This window comes from Rattus norvegicus, chromosome 20 (genome assembly GCF_036323735.1).
Source record: "Rattus norvegicus strain BN/NHsdMcwi chromosome 20, GRCr8, whole genome shotgun sequence".
Lineage (NCBI taxonomy): Eukaryota > Metazoa > Chordata > Mammalia > Rodentia > Muridae > Rattus > Rattus norvegicus.
This window is the reverse complement of record NC_086038.1, coordinates 18,623,548-18,648,318: the sequence shown is the minus strand read 5'-3', so window position 1 is coordinate 18,648,318 and position 24,771 is coordinate 18,623,548. Positions and strand designations below refer to the sequence as shown.

General features: G+C 45.7%; 1 protein-coding gene across 52 annotated transcripts in view; it reads left to right on the top strand.

The window, feature by feature from the left end:
* The window catches only part of Ank3 (ankyrin 3), a 623,484-nt gene that overhangs the window by 576,472 nt on the left and 22,241 nt on the right, over positions 1 to 24,771 (top strand). For 17 of the 52 annotated variants that reach the window (XM_063279258.1, XM_063279252.1, XM_063279249.1 and 14 more), the window contains 6 exons: positions 362 to 7,480; positions 8,646 to 8,720; positions 12,027 to 12,158; positions 13,253 to 13,396; positions 15,890 to 16,568; positions 19,213 to 19,591. In XM_063279258.1, coding sequence (XP_063135328.1) covers positions 362 to 7,480; positions 8,646 to 8,720; positions 12,027 to 12,158; positions 13,253 to 13,396; positions 15,890 to 16,568; positions 19,213 to 19,591 — 8,528 coding nt within the window. 52 annotated transcript variants of the gene reach the window in all.

The following is a 24,771-nucleotide window of genomic DNA, read 5'->3' as shown; positions in this document are numbered from 1 at the left end:
GTGCTCCTTCTGTCTGTCTGCACTTGGCCCGTTTCTCCTTCGCATTGTTGGCCCATTTGGCTGCTCTTGTCCTCCCTGTGTCTCATCCCACTCCTCCCTCCAGCTCTTCTTTTACCTCGTCATTTTTCTTTACCTTCAAATTCCCTCATGTTTGTTCATATTTTTTTCCTCTTTCACTCAAATGTCATTTTTTTTCTTATTTTGCCTCCCCATTCCCAAATCATGCAAACAACTGTACTTGCTTCTGCGGTATTTCAAAGTTTACTGACCAATTTTTTTTTTCTCTGGTCTCTCTGTTTCTCAACCATTTTTGTTGATTTTTTATTTATTTTCGTGTTTGATTTTCATTTTAAAATTTAAGAAACAGTTGAACGGAGTTCAGGAACAGCAAGATCCCTTCCCACTACTTATTCACACAAGCCATTCTTTTCTACAAGACCATACCAGTCCTGGACTACGACTCCACTCACAGTGCCCGGGCCGGCCAAATCAGGCTCCTTATCCAGCTCCCCCTCTAACACGCCGTCAGCGTCTCCGTTAAAATCCATATGGTCTGTTTCAACGCCTTCTCCGATCAAATCCACGCTAGGCGCCTCAACTACGTCATCAGTCAAATCCATTAGTGATGTGGCGTCTCCTATTAGATCTTTCCGGACAATTTCTTCGCCAATAAGAACGGTGGCATCGCCGTCTCCATACAATACCCAAGTTGCCTCTGGTACCCTTGGGAGGGTTCCCACCATCACAGAGGCCACACCTATAAAGGGGCTGGCTCCCAACTCAACTTTGTCCTCTCGAACTTCTCCTGTGACGACCGCAGGGTCTCTGTTGGAGAGGTCGTCCATCACCATGACACCCCCTGCCTCCCCCAAAGCCAACATCACCATGTATTCCTCCAGCTTGCCATTTAAGTCCATTATCACGTCAGCGGCACCGCTGATCTCCTCCCCTTTAAAGTCAGTGGTGTCTCCGACCAAGTCTGCAGCTGATGTCATCTCAACAGCTAAAGCTGCGATGGCATCGACTCTCTCCTCCCCCTTAAAGCAGATGTCTGGACATGCAGAAGTAGCGCTAGTCAATGGGTCTGTTTCTCCTCTGAAGTATCCTTCCTCTTCCGCTTTAATTAACGGATGCAAAGCCACTGCCACATTACAGGACAAAATTTCTACAGCCACAAATGCTGTGAGCTCGGTGGTGAGCGCGGCCCCTGACACGGTGGAGAAAGCGCTCTCCACCACAACAGCCATGCCCTTTTCCCCACTCAGGTCTTACGTTTCCGCTGCAGCGCCCTCTGCTTTTCAGTCCCTTAGAGCTCCCTCTGCCAGTGCACTCTACACCTCCCTCGGGCCTTCAGTAGCTGTTACTACCTCATCCGTAACTTCATCGATAATCACAGTGCCAGTATACTCGGTAGTCAATGTTTTGCCAGAACCAGCATTGAAGAAACTTCCAGACTCTAACTCGCTCACAAAATCGGCAGCGGCTTTGCTGTCGCCCATTAAAACATTGACTACGGAGACACGTCCTCAGCCCCATTTCAATCGAACGTCATCTCCCGTCAAGTCCTCTCTGTTCCTGGCATCCTCGGCCCTTAAGCCGTCAGTACCATCTTCTTTATCTTCCAGTCAGGAGATCTTAAAAGATGTGGCCGAGATGAAGGAGGACCTCATGAGAATGACCGCCATACTGCAGACGGATGTGCCTGAGGAGAAGCCATTCCAGACCGACCTCCCCCGAGAAGGGAGGATAGACGACGAAGAGCCTTTCAAAATCGTTGAGAAAGTGAAGGAAGACTTAGTCAAAGTCAGTGAGATACTCAAAAAGGACGTGTGTGTCGAGAGCAAAGGGCCACCCAAGTCCCCAAAGAGTGACAAAGGACACTCTCCAGAAGATGACTGGACGGAATTTAGTTCTGAGGAAATACGAGAAGCCAGGCAGGCTGCTGCCAGTCACGCCCCATCCCTGCCCGAGAGAGTACATGGAAAGGCCAACCTCACCAGAGTCATAGACTACCTGACCAATGACATCGGGAGCAGTTCACTGACCAACTTAAAGTACAAGTTTGAAGAGGCTAAGAAGGAAGGAGAGGAGAGACAGAAGAGAATTTTAAAGCCAGCCATGGCCTTGCAGGAGCATAAACTCAAAATGCCGCCAGCCTCCATGAGACCTTCCACCTCCGAGAAGGAACTGTGCAAGATGGCGGACTCCTTTTTTGGAACAGATGCCATCCTAGAGTCTCCCGATGACTTTTCTCAACATGACCAAGACAAAAGTCCCTTGTCCGACAGTGGCTTTGAAACCCGAAGTGAGAAAACACCTTCAGCCCCCCAAAGTGCCGAGAGCACCGGCCCTAAGCCACTATTTCATGAAGTCCCCATCCCCCCTGTCATCACAGAGACGAGAACTGAAGTAGTCCACGTGATCAGGAGCTACGAGCCCTCTACTGGGGAGATCCCCCAGTCCCAGCCAGAGGACCCCGTGTCTCCCAAACCTCCCCCTACATTTATGGAGTTGGAACCAAAGCCCACCGCCCCTAGCATTAAGGAAAAAGTGAAAGCATTCCAAATGAAAGCCAGTAGCGAGGAAGAGGACCACAGTCGGGTTTTAAGCAAAGGCATGCGTGTCAAAGAAGAGACTCACATCACCACAACCACGAGGATGGTGTATCACTCCCCGCCTGGCAGTGAGTGTGCCTCCGAGAGGATTGAGGAGACCATGTCAGTCCATGACATTATGAAGGCTTTTCAGTCCGGGCGAGACCCTTCCAAAGAGCTGGCGGGGCTGTTTGAACACAAGTCGGCCATGTCTCCGGATGTTGCCAAGTCTGCTGCTGAGACCTCGGCCCAGCACGCAGAGAAGGACAACCAAATGAAACCCAAACTGGAGCGTATTATAGAGGTCCACATCGAAAAAGGTAACCAAGCCGAACCCACTGAAGTCATTATTAGAGAGACCAAAAAGCATCCAGAGAAGGAAGTGTCTGTGTATCAGAAAGACTTATTATCCCGGGGAAATATTAACTTAAAAGATTTTCTGCCAGAGAAGCACGATGCTTTCCCTTGCCCCGAGGAGCAGGGCCAGCAAGAAGAGGAGGAGTTTGCCGCAGAAGAGTCCTTGCCTTCTTATCTGGAGTCTTCCAGAGTAAACACTCCAGGGTCCCAAGAAGAAGATAGCCGCCCTAGTTCCGCACAGCTTCTGTCCGATGACTCTTATAAAACCCTGAAGCTTCTGAGTCAGCACTCCGTAGAGTACCATGATGATGAGCTGTCAGACCTAAGAGGGGAGTCTTACAGGTTTGCCGAGAAAATGCTTCTCTCAGAAAAGCTAGATGTTTCTCACTCTGATACCGAGGAATCGGTGACAGACCATGCAGGACCCCCTAGCTCAGAGTTACAGGGGTCTGATAAGCGATCCAGAGAAAAAGTAGCCACTGCCCCCCCAAAAGAGATCCTCTCCAAAATCTATAAAGATGTGTCTGAAAATGGTATAGGGAGAGTGTCTAAAGATGAGCATTTTGAGAAACTGACAGTGTTGCACTACGCGGGCAATGTCAGTGGTCCCAAACATACCATGTGGATGCATTTGTCCGAGGACAGACTAGACAGAGGTAGAGAGAAGCTGATGTATGAAGATAGGGTGGACAGGACCGTGAAGGAGGCAGAAGAGAAGTTGACCGAAGTGTCTCAATTTTTTCGTGACAAAACCGAGAAGCTCAACGACGAACTGCAGTCCCCGGAGAAAAAGCCACGCCCCAAAAACGGCAAGGAATACTCTTCTCAGAGTTCCACCAGCAGTAGCCCCGAGAAAGTGTTAACAGAACTGTTGGCATCCAACGATGAATGGGTTAAGGCCAGGCAGCGCGGTCCAGATGGACAAGGTGTCCCGCAGGCTGAGGACAGGAAGGCACCCAGTGGGTCCAGCAGCCCCGAGAAGAGGGTCCCTTCCCAACAGATTGAGGATGGCCAGCCTCCAGAGGAAGCCAAAAGAACTGTCATTGCTCAGAGCAGGGGACAAGAAGGACCCCAGTCTGGATTTCAGCTCAAACAATCTAAACTCAGTTCCATTAGATTAAAATTTGAACAAGGCGCACGGGCCAAAAGTAAGGATCATGAGGAAAAAAATCTGGACGGGCCATCCCGAATCCCTGTAAAGAAAACTCAAGAAAACAAGCTGCCCACGCACCCAGGTTTTGCTAGAGAAAAACAGCAGAAGGCTGTAGATCCCCCAGAGGAAAAAATGTCGGTGCAAAATGATGTTCTGATTTTCAGACCTGAGCATGGCAAAAGCAGTGAGATGGTTGTGAGCGAATCTGGCTCCAGTGATGGCAAAAGCCACAGAACTGAGATGTTAAGTAAGGCAACGCCTGACTTCTTTCCTGAGCAACAGGTTGAAGACTCAGCCTGTCCCATAACCTCAGATCTAGAGACCAAGGGACCATGGGACCGAAAGGTCTTTAGAACATGGGAAAGTTCTGGGGCCAATAACAATAAGGCTCAGAAAGAACAACTCTCTCACGTGCTCGTTCACGATATCAGAGAGAGTCACGTTGGTCACCCTGACAGTAGCGAGAACGGTGACCCAAAGAATGATTTTATGTATGTGACTGAGAGAGAACACAAAATGTTAACGAACGGCTCTCTCTCAGAAATTAAAGAAATGAGTGTAAAGTCTCCCTCCAAGAAAGTGTTATACAGGGAATACATGGTTAAAGAAGGGGACCTTCCCAGCAGCACTCTCGACCCCCCCAGGAGAAGCGAGAGCTCGGCAGCATCTCACACTCCCATCAGGGTCACAGATGAGAGGAGGATGCTGTCATCAAACATTCCTGATGGGATTTGTGAGCAGACAACATTTCCAAAACAAGACCTGTCCCAAAGAGTGTCCCGGCCAAGTGTGAGCAAAGGGGCAGTTGAGAGCCAGCACTTTAACTCCATAGACGATGAGAAAGTTACCTATTCCGAGATGAGCAAAGTTTCCAAACGTCAGAGTTACGTAGGCCTATGCCCAGCTCTCGATGAAACCGAGACCTCTCCCACCAAATCTCCCGATTCCTTAGAGTTTAGCCCAGGGAAGGACTCTCCCTCTAGCGATGTGTTCGACCACGGTTCAATGGATGGGTTAGAGAAGGCTGAAGGAGGTAAAGAGATCAAAACCTTACCTGTTTATGTCAGCTTCGTGCAAGTGGGGAAACAGTATGAAAAGGAACTCCAACAAGGAGGTGTGAAAAAAATCATCAGTCAGGAGTGTAAGACAGTGCAGGAAGCCAGGGGGACTTTCTATACCGCTAGACAGCAGAAGCAGCCTCCTTCTCCCCAGGGAAGTCCAGAAGACGATACTCTAGAGCAAGTGTCCTTTCTAGACAGCTCTGGGAAGAGCCCTTTGACCCCAGAAACTCCCAGTTCCGAGGAAGTGAGTTATGAGTTCACGTCTAAGACGCCAGACTCACTCATAGCTTTTATACCAGGACAGCCCAGCCCAATTCCTGAGGTTTCTGAGGAGGAGGAGGAGGAGGAAGAGCCCAAAGCAGCCCCACTAAGGCAGGTGCCCGTGGAGAAGGAAACAGATCGTGATGTGAGCAAAGACTCTGTCCAAAGACCCAAATGCAACCGAGTGGCCTATATTGAGTTTCCTCCTCCTCCCCCCCTGGATGCCGACCAGATGGAGTCAGATAAGAAACACGAGTATCTCCCCGACAGGGAGGTTGACATGATGGAAGTCAGCCTTCAGGATGAGTCTGACAAGTACCAGTTGGCCGAGCCAGTCATCCGAGTGCAGCCCCCATCACCAGTCCCTCCTGGTGCCGATGCCAGTGAGTCCAGCGATGACGAGTCCATGTATCAACCGGCCCCAGTTAAAAAATACACCTTCAAGCTGAAGGGAGTGGACGAAGGGCAGAAAGACACAGCAAAATCCAAAACGGCCACCACAAAGGCTTCCAACCAGAAAGAGGTGGAGAGTAACGGGAAAGAGAGTGAGTCTGGCCTTGACTCACCTCAGAATGAAACCGCTCAGAACGGAAACAACGACCAGTCTGTCACCGAGTGTTCCATCGCCACCACGGCCGAGTTTTCTCACGACACGGATGCCACAGAGATAGACTCTCTGGATGGCTATGACCTGCAGGACGAGGATGACGGCCTAACAGAGAGCGACTCTAAACTCCCGAGTCAAACTATAGACACCAAGAAGGATGTCTGGACGGAGGGCATTCTGAAGCCGGCCGACCGCTCTTTCAGTCAGAGCAAACTGGAAGTTATTGAAGAGGAGGGGAAAGTGGGACTGGACGAAGAGAAACCATTACCTTCTAAAAGCTCGTCATCTGACCGAACCCCAGAGAAGGCTGATCCCAAGTCGGGGGCCCAGTTTTTCACCCTGGAAGGCAGACACCCGGACAGATCAGTGTTCCCTGATACTTACTTCAGTTACAAAGTTGATGAAGAATTTGCCACTCCCTTTAAAACAGTGGCGACCAAAGGTCTAGACTTTGACCCTTGGCCCAATAACCGAGGGGACAATGAAGTTTTTGATGGTAAATCCCGGGAAGATGACACTAAGCCATTTGGTCTGGCGGTGGACGACCGCTCTCCGGCAACCACCCCTGACACAACGCCAGCCAGAACACCAACTGACGAAAGTACCCCAACTAGTGAGCCTAACCCCTTCCCATTTCATGAAGGAAAAATGTTTGAGATGACCCGCAGTGGTGCAATTGACATGAGCAAGAGAGATTTTGTGGAAGAGAGGCTCCAATTTTTCCAGATTGGTGAGCATACTCCTGAAGGGAAGTCAGGGGCCCAGGGGGAAGGGGGTACGGTCACTGATACCCCACAGCCAGAGTCAGGGGACACCTCGGTAGACACCAATCTAGAGAGAGATGTAGAGGCACCTACAGTCGACCCCAACCCCAGCATCCCGACCAATGGAGAGTGTCAGGAAGGCACAGCCTGCAATGGCTGCCTGGAGAAGTCGGCAGCTGCCACTAACACCTCAAAAGTTGACCCCAAGTCACGCACACCTATAAAAATGGGAATTTCTGCATCTACCATGACCATGAAGAAAGAAGGCTCTGGAGACACAACAGATAAGACAGAGGCTGTGGTGACCAGTTATCAGGGATTAGAAAATGAAATCGTGAAAGAGATCTCAAGCGCACTCAATAGCCAGGTGGGCATTAGGCCCCAAGAGAAACACGATTTTCAAAAAGATAACTTTAATAACAACAATAATCTGGATGCTTCCGCTATGCAGACAGATAACACCACAAGTCACATAGTTCTGACAGGACGCGCTGCATCCACTTGTACCACAGAGAAAGCTAATCCAGTGAAAGGCTCAGGAAAGAGTCCAGGGACTCAAGGACGCTCCAGCAGAGATTCTCAGAAGGAACCAATAGGGGTTAGGCGGAAATCCAAGCTTCCCGTAAAGGCCACCGCACCAAAAGATGTCTTCCCGCCAAACCATAAGCCAGACAGTAAAGCAGGTAAACTGAGGCAGGTTGGTCAATATGAGAAAAACAAAGCCCTTCCTACTTCTTCATGTATAGATTCCAAGTCTCGAATTCCAGTCAAAAACACACACAGGGAGAACCTAGTTTCAGTCAGAAAAGCATGCGCCACACAAAAGCGAGGGCAGCCAGAGAAAGGCAAGGCCAAACAGCCTCCATCCAAGTTGCCAGTAAAGGTAAGATCCACCTGTGTCACCGTCACCACCACCAACACCTCCACCACCACCACCACCACCACTACCACCACCGTTAAAGTTACAGAAAGTCAGCGTAAGGAGGTATGTAAACATCCCATTGAATATTTTAAGGGAATTAGTGGCGAGACCCTAAAACTTGTGGACCGCCTCACGGAAGAAGACAGAAAGATGCAATCGGAGTTGTCTGATGGGGAGGAAAGTACCTCAAGGAGCACATCGCTGTCCGAGACTTCCCGGGGCGGCCAGCCTTCAGTTACCACGAAGTCTGCTAGAAATAAGAGAACAGAGGCACCGCCCTTAAAATCAAAGAGAGGAAAGAGCTGCAGTAGGAGGACTGGTGAGAATGAAGGCAGACAGGTTTCTTGAGCGCTCTTTGCTCACAACCTGGAGAAACAGCATAGTCCGTAAACACTTTCCAACTCGTAGACCCTAGTGCATGACCTGTCGTGACTTGCTTGTGGAGTGGTTGAACCGTAGCTTCTCATTCTGTCATCGTCATCTGTGTGTGCTGTCCTAGCTCCTCTTCTCTCCCCTCTTAATCCAGCTACACCGTAGAGAACCAGGGAAGCATGCTACACTGGTGTCATTCAAGATGTGAGCGATTTTCTTTTCTAATGTGCTCATGGATATGACTCTGTCAGAGCCAAGGCACAGATTTGTCAGATTCCATTGTAGTGGTTGCCACCAACGCGCGACTCTGTGACCCATTGCAAAGTGGCAAGCTCGCCAGCATGTCTGATCTCATTACATTCCGAGCATCCATGTAATCTGGCATTTGGCCTGATGCGGGTGACAGACGAGTCCTTGCGTAGGTGATTAGGACACATCTAAGTACACAGTGTTAGTAGTGTCAGTCTCTGTAAGATCTGAGTACCGCGAAAAGCAATTTTCCAGTGTCGTGTCTTACTTGGCGCTTGTTTTAATTGAGAAATTGTAAATCGTAGGTCCACAGAGTCCTTGTGAGCGGACGGATATCAGGATGGCAATAGTAGCCGATCACCTGGGACTTAGTTGGACAGGTAAGTCCGTGTGCCCCGAATGGAGCAGGGACCGTCCCCCGGTGTCCCTGTCTTCAACACCTGCAAAAGTCGTGGTGTACCTCCATAAACTGTACAAACGAGCAAAGTGTAAAGCCTTATCCAGAATTCTACCCACCATGATCATTACCGATAGCAGCTGTACACTCTATAAAGAGTTTTTCCTGTATATGTACAACAAGAGGAACAAGTTACGTCCTATTTTACTTTAGACCCTTTCTTCATGGGGCCATTTCCATAAAAGAATGGTCTTGTACCTGAGGACACATGCTTTAGGAGCATAGAAGAAAACCCGGCTGAGATCCATGGCGACATAATTAGGATGTTCCGTTGTTAAAACTGCACGCTGAGCCAATGGCTCGATTACCCCCTGCCCTGGTCTAGCCAGCTGGAGACACGTTACTTCACGTCCCTAAATTATGGTATTTACTCAATCACGATGCCTTTAGTGGACCGATGCTTTTAAATGATCTTATACCTCAGGATTTGTTTAAAAGGAAAACCTTGTCTTACTTCGACAGTACAGAACAAACCTTAGTTTTTTATACTTCTATGAACAAGAAAACATGAAGTGAAAGCTTTGATTATAAGTTAACTTTTGGAAAAAGATGTAAGTAAATGATATACATGTAATTCACAGAAGTTCTGGAGTTCTACGACACCATTAATAATCAGGGTGATGGAAAGGAACTGCCCAGCCTTGTGTCACATCAGTAAAGTCCAATGTGGGGGTGCCTACCAAGCAATGAAGCTTCGCGGTGGTGATTCTAACAAGACCCTCAAATCTTGACTCAATCCATGACAAGAAATTTGATATTTCCTAGACTGAATATACTTTTTAAACATACAGTCAAAGGCATTTGAAGACTCCTCTGAGAATATACTGAAACAAATGCTTGATTTCTTTTATGACTACAGACCATACATAACTAAGCTATTAAAAATATTAATACCATGTCTCTAAAGTCATCATATATATATTTTTTCATATACATATATATATATATATATATTCATACACACACACACACACGACCATAGGAAACAAATTCATCTTATTTCTCCTCTGTATGCCTCAGACCACACACACACACACACACACACACACACACACACACACCCTACCACATCACAGAGCCTTCCTTAGTCTCTGCTCTAGATGAACTGCTAATGGCCAAGGGCTTCCTGGAACTCTGGTATATCAGATGTCTGAGTGATCTGCTGAAGGTTGATGGGAGTTGGTAATGGTTTTCATATATAAATATTTCCCATAAAGTTCATATTAACAACAATTCTGCTTTAACATGGGCCACTCACCTGAAAATCCACATTCTTTATGTTGATTTTTGCTTTATTACTGAATACACGCCATATTTTCCTTCACCTAAAAGGACAGTCCTTAGTTGTTTCCCCGAGTAAATTTTTTGGAGATGTGACACGAGAGGACCCAGACAAGCTAGGGACGGAGCTCAGGGGCCTGGCATGCTCAAACCCTCAGTTCATCCCTAGGACTAGAAAAGAAGAAATAAAATCAGGTCTTCCCAGGGCTGGAGAGATGGCTCAGTGGTTAAGAGCACCGACTGCTCCTTCAGAGGACCCTGGTTCAATCCCCCGCACCCACATGGCAGCTCACAACCGTCTGTAGCTCCAGGTCCAGGAGATCCAACAGCCTCAAGCCAAAGCACTTAAAATAAAATTAAATTCAATATTTAAAAAAAATCAAATCCTCCAACTCAGAATTTCTCAAAACCAATGTGCCTTTCTTCAGTCTTCTAAGCAATAAATAATGTTTGCTCTTAAGGATCTCTGGGCAGTAGGACCTTTGTAACCTAAAACGGAAATGGATAGAGGAATTAAAAGTGAAATTATTCAATTAGAGCTACTGTAGGATCAATGACGACTGTAAGAAAAATTACAATATCTAAGCAAACAAAACATGAATGTGTCTCGAAACCGTTGTTAATAAGCTCTGATCTTTAAAATATTTTCAGATTTGTTTGCAACTAATACATAATAGTTTTTTTAACTTATTGCCCACTGATCTTCGTTTCGATGGGTAAATAGCGTATCAAATTTATATGTGTGATGGTGGTGCTTTTTCCTAACTACTGCGCTTAAGACTCACAAAGTGAATTTAAGCTTTTGCTGTTACTAAATGGAATATACCAGAAAGCACCCGTGCCCACTGTGCCGAGGCTAAGTTCTGTGCTAAGGAAGGCTTGTTTCACTTACAGAAACCCTCGTTTTACCCAATATCTTTCCACCCATCCACCATGATACAGAGACCTTAAAAACCTCAATTTCACATCACCAAACTTCCTCCGTTGGTCCAACAAGGACACTCGTCAATTTTCTAGTAGTTCTAGTCTGTGGGGAACACCGCGTGTGCAAGCCACGCGACAAACTCATGCGTGCCTCCTCATCAAAGCGCGAGGACTTGTGAGTTTCTGAATTCGTTTTGCTGAGCTATCGGAAATGTTGGCCAGGAATAGATCTTGCCCAGTTGCTTAGGGTGGCATCAGTTCTTACGTTCCTCACGTTATAGTCGTGAAGGTACTGAATACTTGATACCTGTATCAAGAGGTGAATGCCGAAAGCACGTCTCCTTTCCCAAGGTCTCCCTCCATTCATACCAAGTACATTTCATTCTGTCATACTATGCGGGCCCTAGGGGTTGAGCTCAGGCCATCAGTGCCCTTTTACCTAATAAGCCATCTTGAGGGCCCACATCGAGTCCATCTTTCTCTTTGCTTGTGTTTTTTTTCCCACACAAATGGCTGTAGAGTGCATGTGTGATCCCCCCCCCCCCGCCCCACTGGAGTCATTTCTTCACCTGAGTAGAGAGCATGAAACTCAAAGGCCTAGCCACTAGAATATCAAATGAGTCAAATGAGTAAAACGTGTGCTTAGTAGGGCTACTCAGAACCACCCACCTGCTGTCTCTGTGAGTGCTCGAAGTGGCTGCCCCTCCCTGTCTCATGTGTGGTTGTTCAGTCTGCAGAGAATTCGGGCTGAGTCCACAGAAACCAGCAGCATCCTCTCTGTAAATCCCAAGAATCTTTAAAAACTGATTTCTAGTGGGAATTCCACTGTAAGTAATTCTGAGGAGAATCTTGTCACAACCTGCCTGAGAAACCAGCAGTGCCCAGTGCTACACCGAGGGCCTCTAATTACAATTCATTTTCTTTTCCCTTTTTGGGGGAGCTGGGGCGGAGTGTTGGGAACATGACTTTGATGAACTACATGCAAAGTAAAATTTGCCCCTTCTAACTCTCCTTCTTTTTACAGAGCTGGCAAGGGAACTGAATTTTTCAGTGGATGAAATCAACCAAATACGAGTGGAAAATCCCAATTCTTTAATTTCTCAGAGCTTCATGTTATTAAAAAAGTGGGTGACGAGAGACGGGAAGAATGCCACAAGTACGCCCTAAATTACTCATTTTAAATTCCAAAACCACACAGGGTCAGCGTCTTAGAGAAGTCTCCTGCGGGGCTCATTTCGGGATCCTCCGTGTCCTGTAACTCAGCCAGGTGGCTAGATAAGTGGTTCTCAACCTGTGGGTCTCGACCCAAATGGGGCCAAATGAACTTTTTACACTAAGACTATCAGAAAACAAATATTTACAGCATGACGATTCATGACAGTAGCCGAATTACAGTTATGAAGTAGGAACCGAAATAAGTGTATGGTTGGGGAGGTCACCACCACATGAGGAACTGTATTGGAGGGTCACAGCGTGGGAAGGTTGAGAACCGCTGTTAGGGTCCTAGAGTTCGATGCTGAAGAAGCTTTCTGGAAAGCAAAGGGCAGGGGATAATTTACACATTGTATGGCCCTCTTCCCATATCTTCTGAAAATGGGGGTGGGGGATACTACTAATTCTTGTGTTGTGGGGTGACCATCAGAAATGGTTTGAAATTCATTCCTGCTGTACCCAGGGGCAGCTGTGGAGCGATACGTGGGGATAGAGGAGGGTGGGGTACGATTAGGGGAGCTGGCCAGTTGTCCCCAGCTCAGCCTGGTGCAGGGGAGGAGCCTCTGCTGTGTACCTGGGTTTGGGTGGGTGGCAGCGATGAGTTCAGGGCACCTAATCCTCACGCGTCAGTGCGGTCAGTTCCTGTGCGTCAGCCTGACCTTGGTAGTTCATTTGTTCAACATCGACCGTAAGGACGAGACGTGGACAGTTTTGAGAGTCAGTGGAACATGATGCCATATTAGATCCCCTAAAGGAGTCCAGGTGTCGGAAGACCATCCACCCTGCCATAGTGGGATGAGTGCTGGGACCTCCACAGACAGCTTTCGAGTTGGGGTTCTCTGGTTCCCTGGGGCAGCCCCTGTTGTGGGTGTTAAGCATATGGAGGGGACAGAGCAGCAGTGGGGGCTGAAACACTGCAGAAGCTGCAGAAACTGCAGAAGCCATGTTTTGTTGGGTTATGTGGGATGCGGGATGCTGGATGCTGGGTTGAATGCCACTAGGTTCTCAATCTTTTTTTTCTTTTCTCTTCCTTTTCAGCTGATGCCTTAACTTCGGTCTTAACAAAAATTAACCGAATAGACATAGTAACTCTGCTGGAAGGACCAATATTTGATTATGGGAATATTTCAGGCACCAGAAGCTTTGCAGATGAAAACAATGTTTTCCATGACCCAGTTGATGGTAATTGAATTTAGTGTTCATTTCTACTTAATCACTCAATGAAATTGGAACGTGCTATCGGACAAGGCGACCGCTCAGCCACTGTGATTTGCTTGACTTAATTCCCCATTTTCATGGCGTTTTGGTTAGGCCAGAAGGCTACAGATGAGCATTCTGATATCAGAGAAAGCTGAGGCAGTGTCTCCCTCTGTGTGACACAGAGAGTAAAATGTGAAAATACATTTTTTGGAAGAGCTGATGTTTCTACTGTTCTGTGCGGTAGAAACTTAATATCTACAAAGTGCAGTGCTTTGGCATTTAAAAAAAACCTTTTTATCGTCTTTTAACCTACGTACGTAAGATCAAACTGTGAGCCCAGTTTTAAGCGAGTAGGTGATGTGCCAAGCCGCACTGCACGCCATACTGGTCGGGGTAAATACTGAATCAGCTGTTGCAGGGCCAAGCAAGTAGGCGTGCACGGGGGAAATCTACCTTCATTCAGGTGGCTTAGTTATTTAACCTTATGTCAGCCTTCGTTCCACCAGTAATTCCGGGGATGGAGAGTAATATTTGATATGTGGTTCACAAAAGACAGCATTCGTTCTAATTCGGTGAGCACAGAAATCACTGAGAACCTTTTGGTTCAGTTTAATTCAACAATCCCCTCCCCCATTGAACAGCCTGTCTCGGGAGAGCATCAGGAAACACAGAGGACAGCCATGCCTTTGAAACTTGTCCCATCTGGCTTCACAAGAGGGAATCCATCCCCGCAGTGAAGGGTGAATGGGAAATAAGATGTGCCAAGCACAAGAGAAGCCAGGGATGTATTTCTGTTAATTCAAAGGTCAAGAAATACGCCGATCGGGGCTGGGGATTTAGCTCAGTGGTAGAGCGCTTACCTAGGAAGCGCAAGGCCCTGGGTCCGGTCCCCAGCTCCGAAAAAAAGAACCAAAAAAAAAAAAAAAAAGAAACGCCGGCCTCGTTCCATATTTAGCTGGCAAACTGACGAACAAGAGCCGAGAACTTTTAAATTGTCTGTATCTTAGCAGAAAAGAGCACAGAATCTTAGAAAGTGCCCATCTCCCAAAGGTGAAGTGCATTTGTAATCCGCAGAACACACATGTTCTTGTGTGTCCTGTCCTATGTGGGAGGCTGTGTATTGGAAAAAATTCATTTGTCTTAGATAAATAGGGCAGATTGAGAATTACTGGCAAGTGCCAGTTAGAGCGCCCTCTAATCTTTATAGGGAAAAGAAAGCGTGAGTATGGTACTCTTGGTTCGTTTTCTTTTAACATTGTAAAGTTTGAATATCAGAAAGCCCACAGCTTCCCGCAATTGTATCTCAATATTGTGTAGTTCCTTTGATTAAATTTTCCGGAAAAAAAAAAAAAACTTAGACACAAAATAAGCTTTACTTACGCAAACTATAAATCATCGCCCGATTTCAGCAAGAGGGTCGTGTATAGGCAGCTGTAGCTGACTGCTGTCCGCCGCCCTGTAGCTGCTTGAGCTTAGAACGGTAGCTGTTAGCCTCGAGCTGCCGGGAACACCCCAGCCTTGGTTTTTGCAGACCAGTGAAGTGAGAACATGCCTTGCTGCATTTAAATGTCTCTTCTCTTTATTGAGCTTTTGGGAAACTCCTTTCCTCACCATGACCAGACCATTGTTTGACTTCTCACTGCTGTACTCCATGGAGAGAGCTTGGAGTCAGGGGTTGGCTCCCTTCCGCCCTTCTGAGCAGGCCAGCACAGCCCTGTTTGAATTCCGGATACTCTTCCCTTACACTCTTCTCCTGTCTCCATTGTGTGCCATTTTTTCCCCTCTTTATTTGCTTCATGGTTCTAAGTAGATCTCCCATCACCAGCTTCACCAAGACCTTTGTATGCACCATGACTCCCTCATCATTGCGTCCTCACGGTGCCTGAAACAAGCGGAGCCCCTTAACTTTCTAACATCTTTTTAAAATATTTAGCCAACGCTACTGGAACTCTAAAGGTCTAGTAATCATTTCCCCCCAGAGTGTAAATTCATTTCTTCTTTCCTCCATAAATTTCATGTAAAGAAGTAATTCCTCCATAAATTTCATGTAAACAAGTAATAATTTAGAGTTGAATTATGTTACTCATGTGTAGAGTTTTTAACCTAAGCAAGGGGTGAATTAATTAAATGGCTTCTTTTCTGGCTTGCTGTGTTGCTCTACCACAGCATAGAGTTTGCATGCTAAAACGAGAAAGATGTGTTAGCCCTGAGCCACATACATGGCTTCTAGATACGACAGCTACCTTTATAATGGAATGTTTCATCTGCATAGTTAAATTACTGTATTAAAGCTGAGAGGGTGTCATTATTTTATTCCATTCAGTAACATGTAACGGAACTAAACCATGAAACTGTGAACATTACTCTGTATCCATCGTACATTGTCATACCTGATATAATTTGAGTTATTCCATGTGTTCGTGTTCAATGTGTTCTAGCTCATTCCAGTCAGTCCGAATGTACTGTCTTCCGTAGGTCACCCTTCCTTTCAAGTGGAGCTGGAGACCCCAATGGGGTTGTACTGCACACCACCCACCCCTTTCCAGCAAGATGACCATTTTAGTGATAACTCTAGCATAGAGTCTCCCTTTAGGACCCCCAGTAGACTGAGTGACGGGCTGATGCCTTCCCAGGGAAGCATAGAGCATCCAGCAGGTGGACCTCCAGTGGTAACTGCAGAAGACACTTCTTTAGAAGACAGCAAAATGGACGATTCAGTAACGGTAACAGAAACGGCTGACCCACTGGACGTAGATGAGAGCCAGTTGAAGGACCTGTGTCAGAGCGAGTGTGCTCACTGCTGGGCGAGTGTGCCCGGGGTCCCAAGCGGCGGTCCGCAGGCAGAGCCACTGAGAGCGCAGACTAGAAAAGTAGGCGTGAGCTCTGAACAGCAGGAGAAAGGAGACTCTGGTCCTGAGGAGGAGATGGCGGACGACAAGGTCAGATCTCTGTTTGAGGACATTCAACTTGAAGAAGTAGAGGCTGAGGAGATGACAGAAGACGAGGGGCAGGCTATACTTAACCGTGTTCCGCGAGCAGAACTGGCAATGTCTTCACTTGCAGGTTGGCAGAACGAGACGCCAAGTGGAAGCCTAGAGTCCCCGGCGCAAGCGCGAAGAATAACCGGTGGGTTACTGGACCGTCTGGACGACAGGTATGGCTGTGTCTCGGGAAGCACCCACGAAAGCCCGAGGGCATTCTGTGCTTGCTTTGTAAGCAGGCGAGTTTTAGCACCGACTCGCTTTCTAAGTGATGAGATGTGTTTGGGAATACGCCCTGTCTTTAAAGATTGGTTCTGTGGGCTATAATCCCTAGAGAAAGGGGAATTTAAATTCAACCATAATTCTCTAAAGTAATGAAGAAATAAAAACCAATCACGATTGCTGACGTGCCAAAGGTAGATCTAGATGCTGCCTTAATTAAGAGACTCTCCACTAACTTCTTACATTAGGCTTTCTTCAGAGTCATCAGTGTTCACAAGTGAAAGTCTAGATCTTTCTATGAATATTCCTGTCCGCCCTGTCTCAAAACCATAGACATAACTGTGATGATACAAGACAGTGAAGATTAACAATTTGACAAATCCCACAATCCGGCAATCATCGCCAGGGAAATTCCGACATGTGGCGGTGTCATTTGGCTGTAGCATGTTTGCAATGCATGCCAAATGTGAATGGCTCTGCCTTTCATCTCCAGCACCGACAAAAGGGCAGGGAGGAACGAGGCGGGTGTGTGACCCTCCCCCCCCCCCCCGTTTTATTCTGAGACAGGGTCTCTCTTCGTTGTCCTGGCTGTTCGGGAACTTGCTCTGTAGACCAGGCTGGCCTTGAACTCACCGAGACCCAATTGTTTCTGCCTCCTGAGTGCTGGGATAAAAGCGTGTGCCGCCACACCTGCCAGGCTCTTTCTGTTTTCTCTCAGAGGCTTTTTATACAGAAACATGATAGCCGCCAGTGTGTGACTGCAGTGATTCTGTCGATGTGCACTTGGCTTTTTTGTGCTAACCCCGTTCCAGATAATAAGTCCAGAGAGCCCTTGCACACAGGACACACCCCACCACTGTGAGGGAGGCACTTTATGACTTGGATGAATTTGTGAGTTCTAAGAAGGTCGTTTTAATAATCTTTATAACACTCCTTCCCTCGAGCAGGTTTGTAGACCAAACAAGAAATAGCGTCTTTCCCTCCCAGATGACTGAGGTAGACAGTAGCCTCTAGAAACATTAGTTGTATTTTTCCTCCTCACACATCAGACTGTAAAATACACCTCTGCTTCAGATGGCGCCTGGTGATGAACATCAGTGGGACGCAAGACCAGGAATGTTATTCCTAACCACGTATTTCCATTTTGCTGTTCAACTTTTTCTTCCAGTCGCAGCTCCAAGATAGAGACTTGGCAGAAACTAGGGAGCCGCTTTTGAGAAACGAAGGCATGAATAGCTTGTCTCTATCGGCTACTGAAGCACATCCTGCAGAAGGAACAGAGCGCTTTAGCCCCGGCCCCTGGGTCCCAATATGACAACAGAGTTAATGGCTGCTCCTCAGGAAATAGATGTCAGTCTAGGAGAGCTGCTCATTGCTATTAAACTGCCAGAAACATCTCTCCTTCTCTGTAGACCCTGCCCTTGAGTACACAGGAACTATAGTGAGCCTTCCCGGTCCTAGATTTAAGAGAGTTGCAGTGCCCTCCGGAGATCGCATACAGCCACGATGCTCATGGCACTAAGCATAGGGAGGAAGGGGAGCGGTTAGCAGTATGGCATAGGGAGAGTGTGCTGTGTTCTTTGATCCTTCAGTAGTTGATTATCCGCTCACACACAGGGTAAGCATGCGTTCCAGTCCACACGTCCACATCACCATAAAAGATAATGCTCTACTCGCTGTCTTTCCCAGGTAGTAAGCATGATATTAAAAATGACGTGAGCTATAAAAGTAAACAAATGGCTTGTGTTCAAACTAGTAAAATATATATATATATATATATATATATACACATATATATGTATATGTATATGTTAAAAGTCATTAGAAAAGAAAAGACTTAGCATGCCTAAGAAAGGAGTCCCTGCAGTGAACAGACATCCCTCTGATCGCTGAAGGTAGTTGAGGGCTGGCGCGGACAAAGGAGGTTCACTGAAAGCCTCGTGGTTAAGAAAGTGTCAGGGGTGTCTGCAGGGAAGAAAACCTACCAAGAGTTCAAGTTTAGGATTCCCGAGAATACAGTTTCCACTCAGGAATTCCTCTTTATTGATATTTTCCCCACTCAGGAAGTGTTTGGGTTTGTTTTTGGTTTGTTTGTAATTAGTGACACAATATTGTTTCACACTAACCTTCCCTTTTAGATCAGCGAGATTGGAACTATATGTCCGTCTACATTTCTTTTTGAAGGTGTAAAATTTGACCATGAAAAAGCAAGTGTTTGAAGGTTTACTGATTTCATGTGACTGCTGTCTGCATGTACGCCGTCACACCAGCAGAGGGCAGCAAATCCTGTTATAGACGGTTGTAAGCCATCGTACAGTTGCCAGGACTTGAACTCAGAGCCTCTAGAAGAAGACAACATCCAGTCACCTCTCCAGCCCCAACATCTTTTTTAAGTGACCATCTATTTAGCTATCTTGGAGGCTGGGTGTCAGGGATGCCTAGAGCCTGGGACCCCCACTGGCCCACCTGCGCTAAGCCCTCATTCCTATTTTCTGCCTTTGGAAGTAGTTCGGCAACATGGGTATCGAAGCCACATTCAAAGCCATGTGCAGCCACAGTTTGCCATTGTGACTTTGCATCTTGTCTCTCTTACAGCTCTGACCAGGTTCGGGATCCCATTACCTCATACCTCACAGGAGAAGCTGGGAAGTTCGAAGCAAACGGAAACCACGCAGAAGTCATTCCAGAAGCAAAGGCCAAGGCCTACTTTCCTGAATCCCAAAACGATATAGGGAAACAGAGCATCAAGGAGAACTTGAAACCAAAAACACACGGATGTGGTCGCGCTGAGGAACCAGTGTCGCCCCTCACAGCCTACCAGAAATCTCTAGAAGAAACCAGCAAGCTTGTCATAGAAGACGCACCTAAACCCTGTGTGCCTGTCGGCATGAAAAAGATGACCAGGACTCCGGCTGACGGCAAAGCCAGGCTCAACCTCCAGGAAGAGGAGGGGTCCGCCAGGTCAGAGCCTAAGGTATGTCATTTACATAGACAATGTGCTCTCGTTAACACGTGCACCCATGGTCTCCTTTGTGATTACCAAATGATGGGCTGGAGGCAGCCACTAAAGAGCCCTGGGGACCATGGACACCGAGGGTCACCTTCAGTCATCAAGGGAGTAAAGTATGCCCAGCCATGGCTGAGGACAGAAAGAAAGAAACATTAAGGAACTGGTTTTTCTGGCCCAGCACTAATTCTGTCAGGGATTAAGGTTCTCTGATCCCAAACCCAGCCTTTGTTCTTAGGGGAGAAGGAAGGTGATTTTCACACAGTCTGGTCCTTCCGTGGTGTCTAAAGTCTGCAGTATTGAACCCGTCTGTGCATGGTATTCTGTAGGGTCTGATGTCTCAAGGGATTTGAACACTTGAACAGGTACAGTTCCCAGGATAAGGGGTCTCAAAGGCAGGCAGAAGTTTGTATTTAAGAACGTCCTTTTTGGGGCTGGGGATTTAGCTCAGTGGTAGAGCGCTTACCTAGGAAGCACAAGGCCCTGGGTTCGGTCCCCAGCTCCGAAAAAAAGAACCAAAAAAAAAAAAAAAAAAAAAAAAAAAAGAACGTCCTTTTTAATATCTCAGTTGGTCATAGGTTTTTTTTTTTTTTTTTTTTTTTTTTTTTTTTTTTTTTTATTAACTTGAGTATTTCTTATATACATTTCGAGTGTTATTCCCTTTCCCGGTTTCCGGGCAAACATCCCCCTCCCCCCTCCCCTTCCTTATGGGTGTTCCCCTCCCAACCCTCCCACCATTGCCGCCCTCCCCCCATAGACTAGTTCACTGGGGGTTCAGTCTTAGCAGGACCCAGGGCTTCCCCTTCCATTGGTGCTCTTACTAGGATATTCATTGCTACCTATGGGGTCAGAGTCCAGGGTCAGTCCATGTATAGTCTTTAGGTAGTGGCTTAGTCCCTGGAAGCTCTGGTTGCTTGGCATTGTTGTACTTTTGGGGTCTCGAGCCCCTTCAAGCTCTTCCAGTTCTTTCTCTGATTCCTTCAATAGGGGACCTATTCTCAGTTCAGTGGTTTGCTGCTGGCATTCGCCTCTGTATTTGCTGTATTCTGGCTGTGTCTCTCAGGAGCGATCTACATCCGGCTCCTGTCGGTCTGCACTTCTTTGCTTCATCCATCTAGTCCAATTGGGTGGCTGTATATGTATGGGCCAAATGTGGGGCAGGCTCTGAATGGGTGTTCCTTCAGTCTCTGTTTTGATCTTTGCCTCTCCCTTCCCTGCCAAGGGTATTCTTTTTCCTCATTTAAAGAAGGAGTGAAGCATTCACATTTTGATCATCCGTCTTGAGTTTCGTTTGTTCTAGGGATCTAGGGTAATTCAAGCATTTGGGCTAATAGCCACTTATCAATGAGTGCATACCATGTATGTCTTTCTGTGATTGGGTTAGTTCACTCAGGATGATATTTTCCAGTTCCAACCATTTGCCTACGAATTTCATAAACTCGTTGTTTTTGATAGCTGAGTAGTATTCCATTGTGTAGATGTACCACATTTTCTGTATCCATTCCTCTGTTGAAGGGCATCTGGGTTCTTTCCATTTTCTGGCTATTATAAATAAGGCTGCGATGAACATAGTGGAGCACGTGTCTCTTTTATATGTTGAGGCATCTTTTGGGTATATGCCCAAGAGAGGTATAGCTGGATCCTCAGGCAGTTCAATGTCCAATTTTCTGAGGAACCTCCAGACTGATTTCCAGAATGGTTTTACCAGTCTGCAATCCCACCAACAATGGAGGAGTGTTCCTCTTTCTCCACAACCTCGCCAGCATCTGCTGTCACCTGAGTTTTTGATCTTAGCCATTCTCACTGGTGTGAGGTGAAATCTCAGGGTTGTTTTGATTTGCATTTCCCTTATGACTAAAGATGTTGAACATTTCTTTAGGTGTTTCTCAGCCATTCGGCATTCCTCAGCTGTGAATTCTTTGTTTAGCTCTGAACCCCATTTTTTAATAGGGTTATTTGTTTCCCTGCGGTCTAACTTCTTGAGTTCTTTGTATATTTTGGATATAAGGCCTCTATCTGTTGTAGGGTTGGTAAAGATCTTTTCCCAATCTGTTGGTTGCCGTTTTGTCCTAACCACAGTGTCCTTTGCCTTACAGAAGCTTTGCAGTTTTATGAGATCCCATTTGTCAATTCTTGATCTTAGAGCATAAGCCATTGGTGTTTTGTTCAGGAAATTTTTTCCAGTGCCCATGTGTTCCAGATGCTTCCCTAGTTTTTCTTCTATTAGTTTGAGTGTACCTGGTTTGATGTGGAGGTCCTTGATCCACTTGGACTTAAGCTTTGTACAGGGTGATAAGCCTGGATCGATCTGCATTCTTCTACATGTTGCCCTCCAGTTGAACCAGCACCATTTGCTGAAAATGCTATCTTTTTTCCATTGGATGGTTTTGGCTCCTTTGTCAAAAATCAAGTGACCATAGGTGTGTGGGTTCATTTCTGGGTCTTCAATTCTATTCCATTGGTCTATCTGTCTGTCTCTGTACCAATACCATGCAGTTTTTATCACTATTGCTCTGTAATACTGCTTGAGTTCAGGGATAGTGATTCCCCCTGAAGTCCTTTTATTGTTGAGGATAGCTTTAGCTATCCTGGGTTTTTTGTTATTCCAGATGAATTTGCAAATTGTTCTGTCTAACTCTTTGAAGAATTGGATTGGTATTTTGATGGGGATTGCATTGAATCTGTAGATTGCTTTTGGTAAAATGGCCATTTTTACTATATTAATCCTGCCAATCCATGAGCATGGGAGATCTTTCCATCTTCTGAGGTCTTCTTCAATTTCTTTCTTCAGTGTCTTGAAGTTCTTATTGTACAGATCTTTTACTTGCTTGGTTAAAGTCACACCGAGGTACTTTATATTATTTGGGTCTATTATGAAGGGTGTCGTTTCCCTAATTTCTTTCTCGGCTTGTTTCTCTTTTGTATAGAGGAAGGCAACTGATTTATTTGAGTTAATTTTATACCCAGCCACTTTGCTGAAGTTGTTTATCAGCTTTAGTAGTTCTCTGGTGGAACTTTTGGGATCACTTAAATATACTATCATATCATCTGCAAATAGTGATATTTTGACCTCTTCTTTTCCGATCTGTATCCCTTTGATCTCCTTTTGTTGTCTGATTGCTCTGGCTAGAACTTCAAGAACTATATTGAATAAGTAGGGAGAGAGTGGGCAGCCTTGTCTAGTCCCTGATTTTAGTGGGATTGCTTCAAGTTTCTCTCCATTTAGTTTAATGTTAGCAACTGGTTTGCTGTATATGGCTTTTACTATGTTTAGGTATGGGCCTTGAATTCCTATTCTTTCCAGGACTTTTATCATGAAGGGGTGTTGAATTTTGTCAAATGCTTTCTCAGCATCTAATGAAATGATCATGTGGTTCTGTTCTTTCAGTTTGTTTATATAATGGATCACGTTGATGGTTTTCCGTATATTAAACCATCCCTGCATGCCTGGGATGAAGCCTACTTGATCATGGTGGATGATTGTTTTGATGTGCTCTTGAATTCGGTTTGCCAGAATTTTATTGAGTATTTTTGCGTCGATATTCATAAGGGAAATTGGTCTGAAGTTCTCTTTCTTTGTTGTGTCTTTGTGTGGTTTAGGTATAAGAGTAATTGTAGATTCGTAGAAGGAATTCGGTAGGGCTCCATCTGTTTCAATTTTGTGGAATAGTTTGGATAATATTGGTATGAGGTCTTCTATGAAGGTTTGATAGAATTCTGCACTAAACCCATCTGGACCTGGGCTCTTTTTGGTTGGGAGACCTTTAATGACTGCTTCTATTTCCTTAGGAGTTATGGGGTTGTTTAACTGGTTTATCTGTTCCTGATTTAACTTCGATACCTGGTATCTGTCTAGGAAATTGTCCATTTCCTGAAGATTTTCAAGTTTTGTTGAATATAGGTTTTTATAGTAAGATCTGATGATTTTTTGAATTTCCTCTGAATCTGTAGTTATGTCTCCCTTTTCATTTCTGATTTTGTTAATTTGGATGCACTCTCTGTGTCCTCTCGTTAGTCTGGCTAAGGGTTTATCTATCTTGTTGATTTTCTCAAAGAACCAACTTTTGGTTCTGTTGATTCTTTCTATGGTCCTTTTTGATTCTACTTGGTTGATTTCAGCTCTGAGTTTGATTATTTCCTGCCTTCTACTCCTCCTGGGTGTATTTGCTTCTTTTTGTTCTAGAGCTTTTAGGTGTGCTGTCAAGCTGCTGACATATGCTCTTTCCTGTTTCTTTCTGCAGGCACTCAGCGCTATGAGTTTTCCTCTTAACACAGCTTTCATTGTGTCCCATAAGTTTGGGTATGTTGTATCTTCATTTTCATTAAATTCTAAAAAGTTTTTAATTTCTTTCTTTATTTCTTCCATGACCAGGTTATCATTGAGTAGAGCATTGTTCAATTTCCACGTATATGTGGGCGTTCTTCCCTTATTGTTATTGAAGACCAGTTTTAGGCCGTGGTGGTCCGATAGCACGCATGGGATTATTTCTATCTTTCTGTACCTGTTGAGGCCCGTTTTTTGACCAATTATATGGTCAATTTTGGAGAAAGTACCATGAGGAGCTGAGAAGAAGGTATATCCTTTTGCTTTAGGATAGAATGTTCTATAAATATCCGTTAAGTCCATTTGGCTCATGACTTCTCTTAGTCTGTCGACATCACTGTTTAATTTCTGTTTCCATGATCTGTCCATTGATGAGAGTGGGGTGTTGAAATCTCCCACTATTATTGTGTGAGGTGCAATGTGTGTTTTGAGCTTTAGTAAGGTTTCTTTTACGTATGTAGGTGCCCTTGTATTTGGGGCATAGATATTTAGGATTGAGAGTTCATCTTGGTGGATTTTTCCTTTGATGAATATGAAGTGTCCTTCCTTATCTTTTTTGATGACTTTTAGTTGGAAATTGATTTTATTTGATATTAGAATGGCTACTCCAGCTTGCTTCTTCTGACCATTTGCTTGGAAAGTTGTTTTCCAGCCTTTCACTCTGAGGTAGTGTCTGTCTTTGTCTCTGAGGTGTGTTTCCTGTAGGCAGCAGAATGCAGGGTCCTCGTTGCGTATCCAGTTTGTTAATCTATGTCTTTTTATTGGGGAGTTGAGGCCATTGATATTGAGAGATATTAAGGAATAGTGATTATTGTTTCCCTTT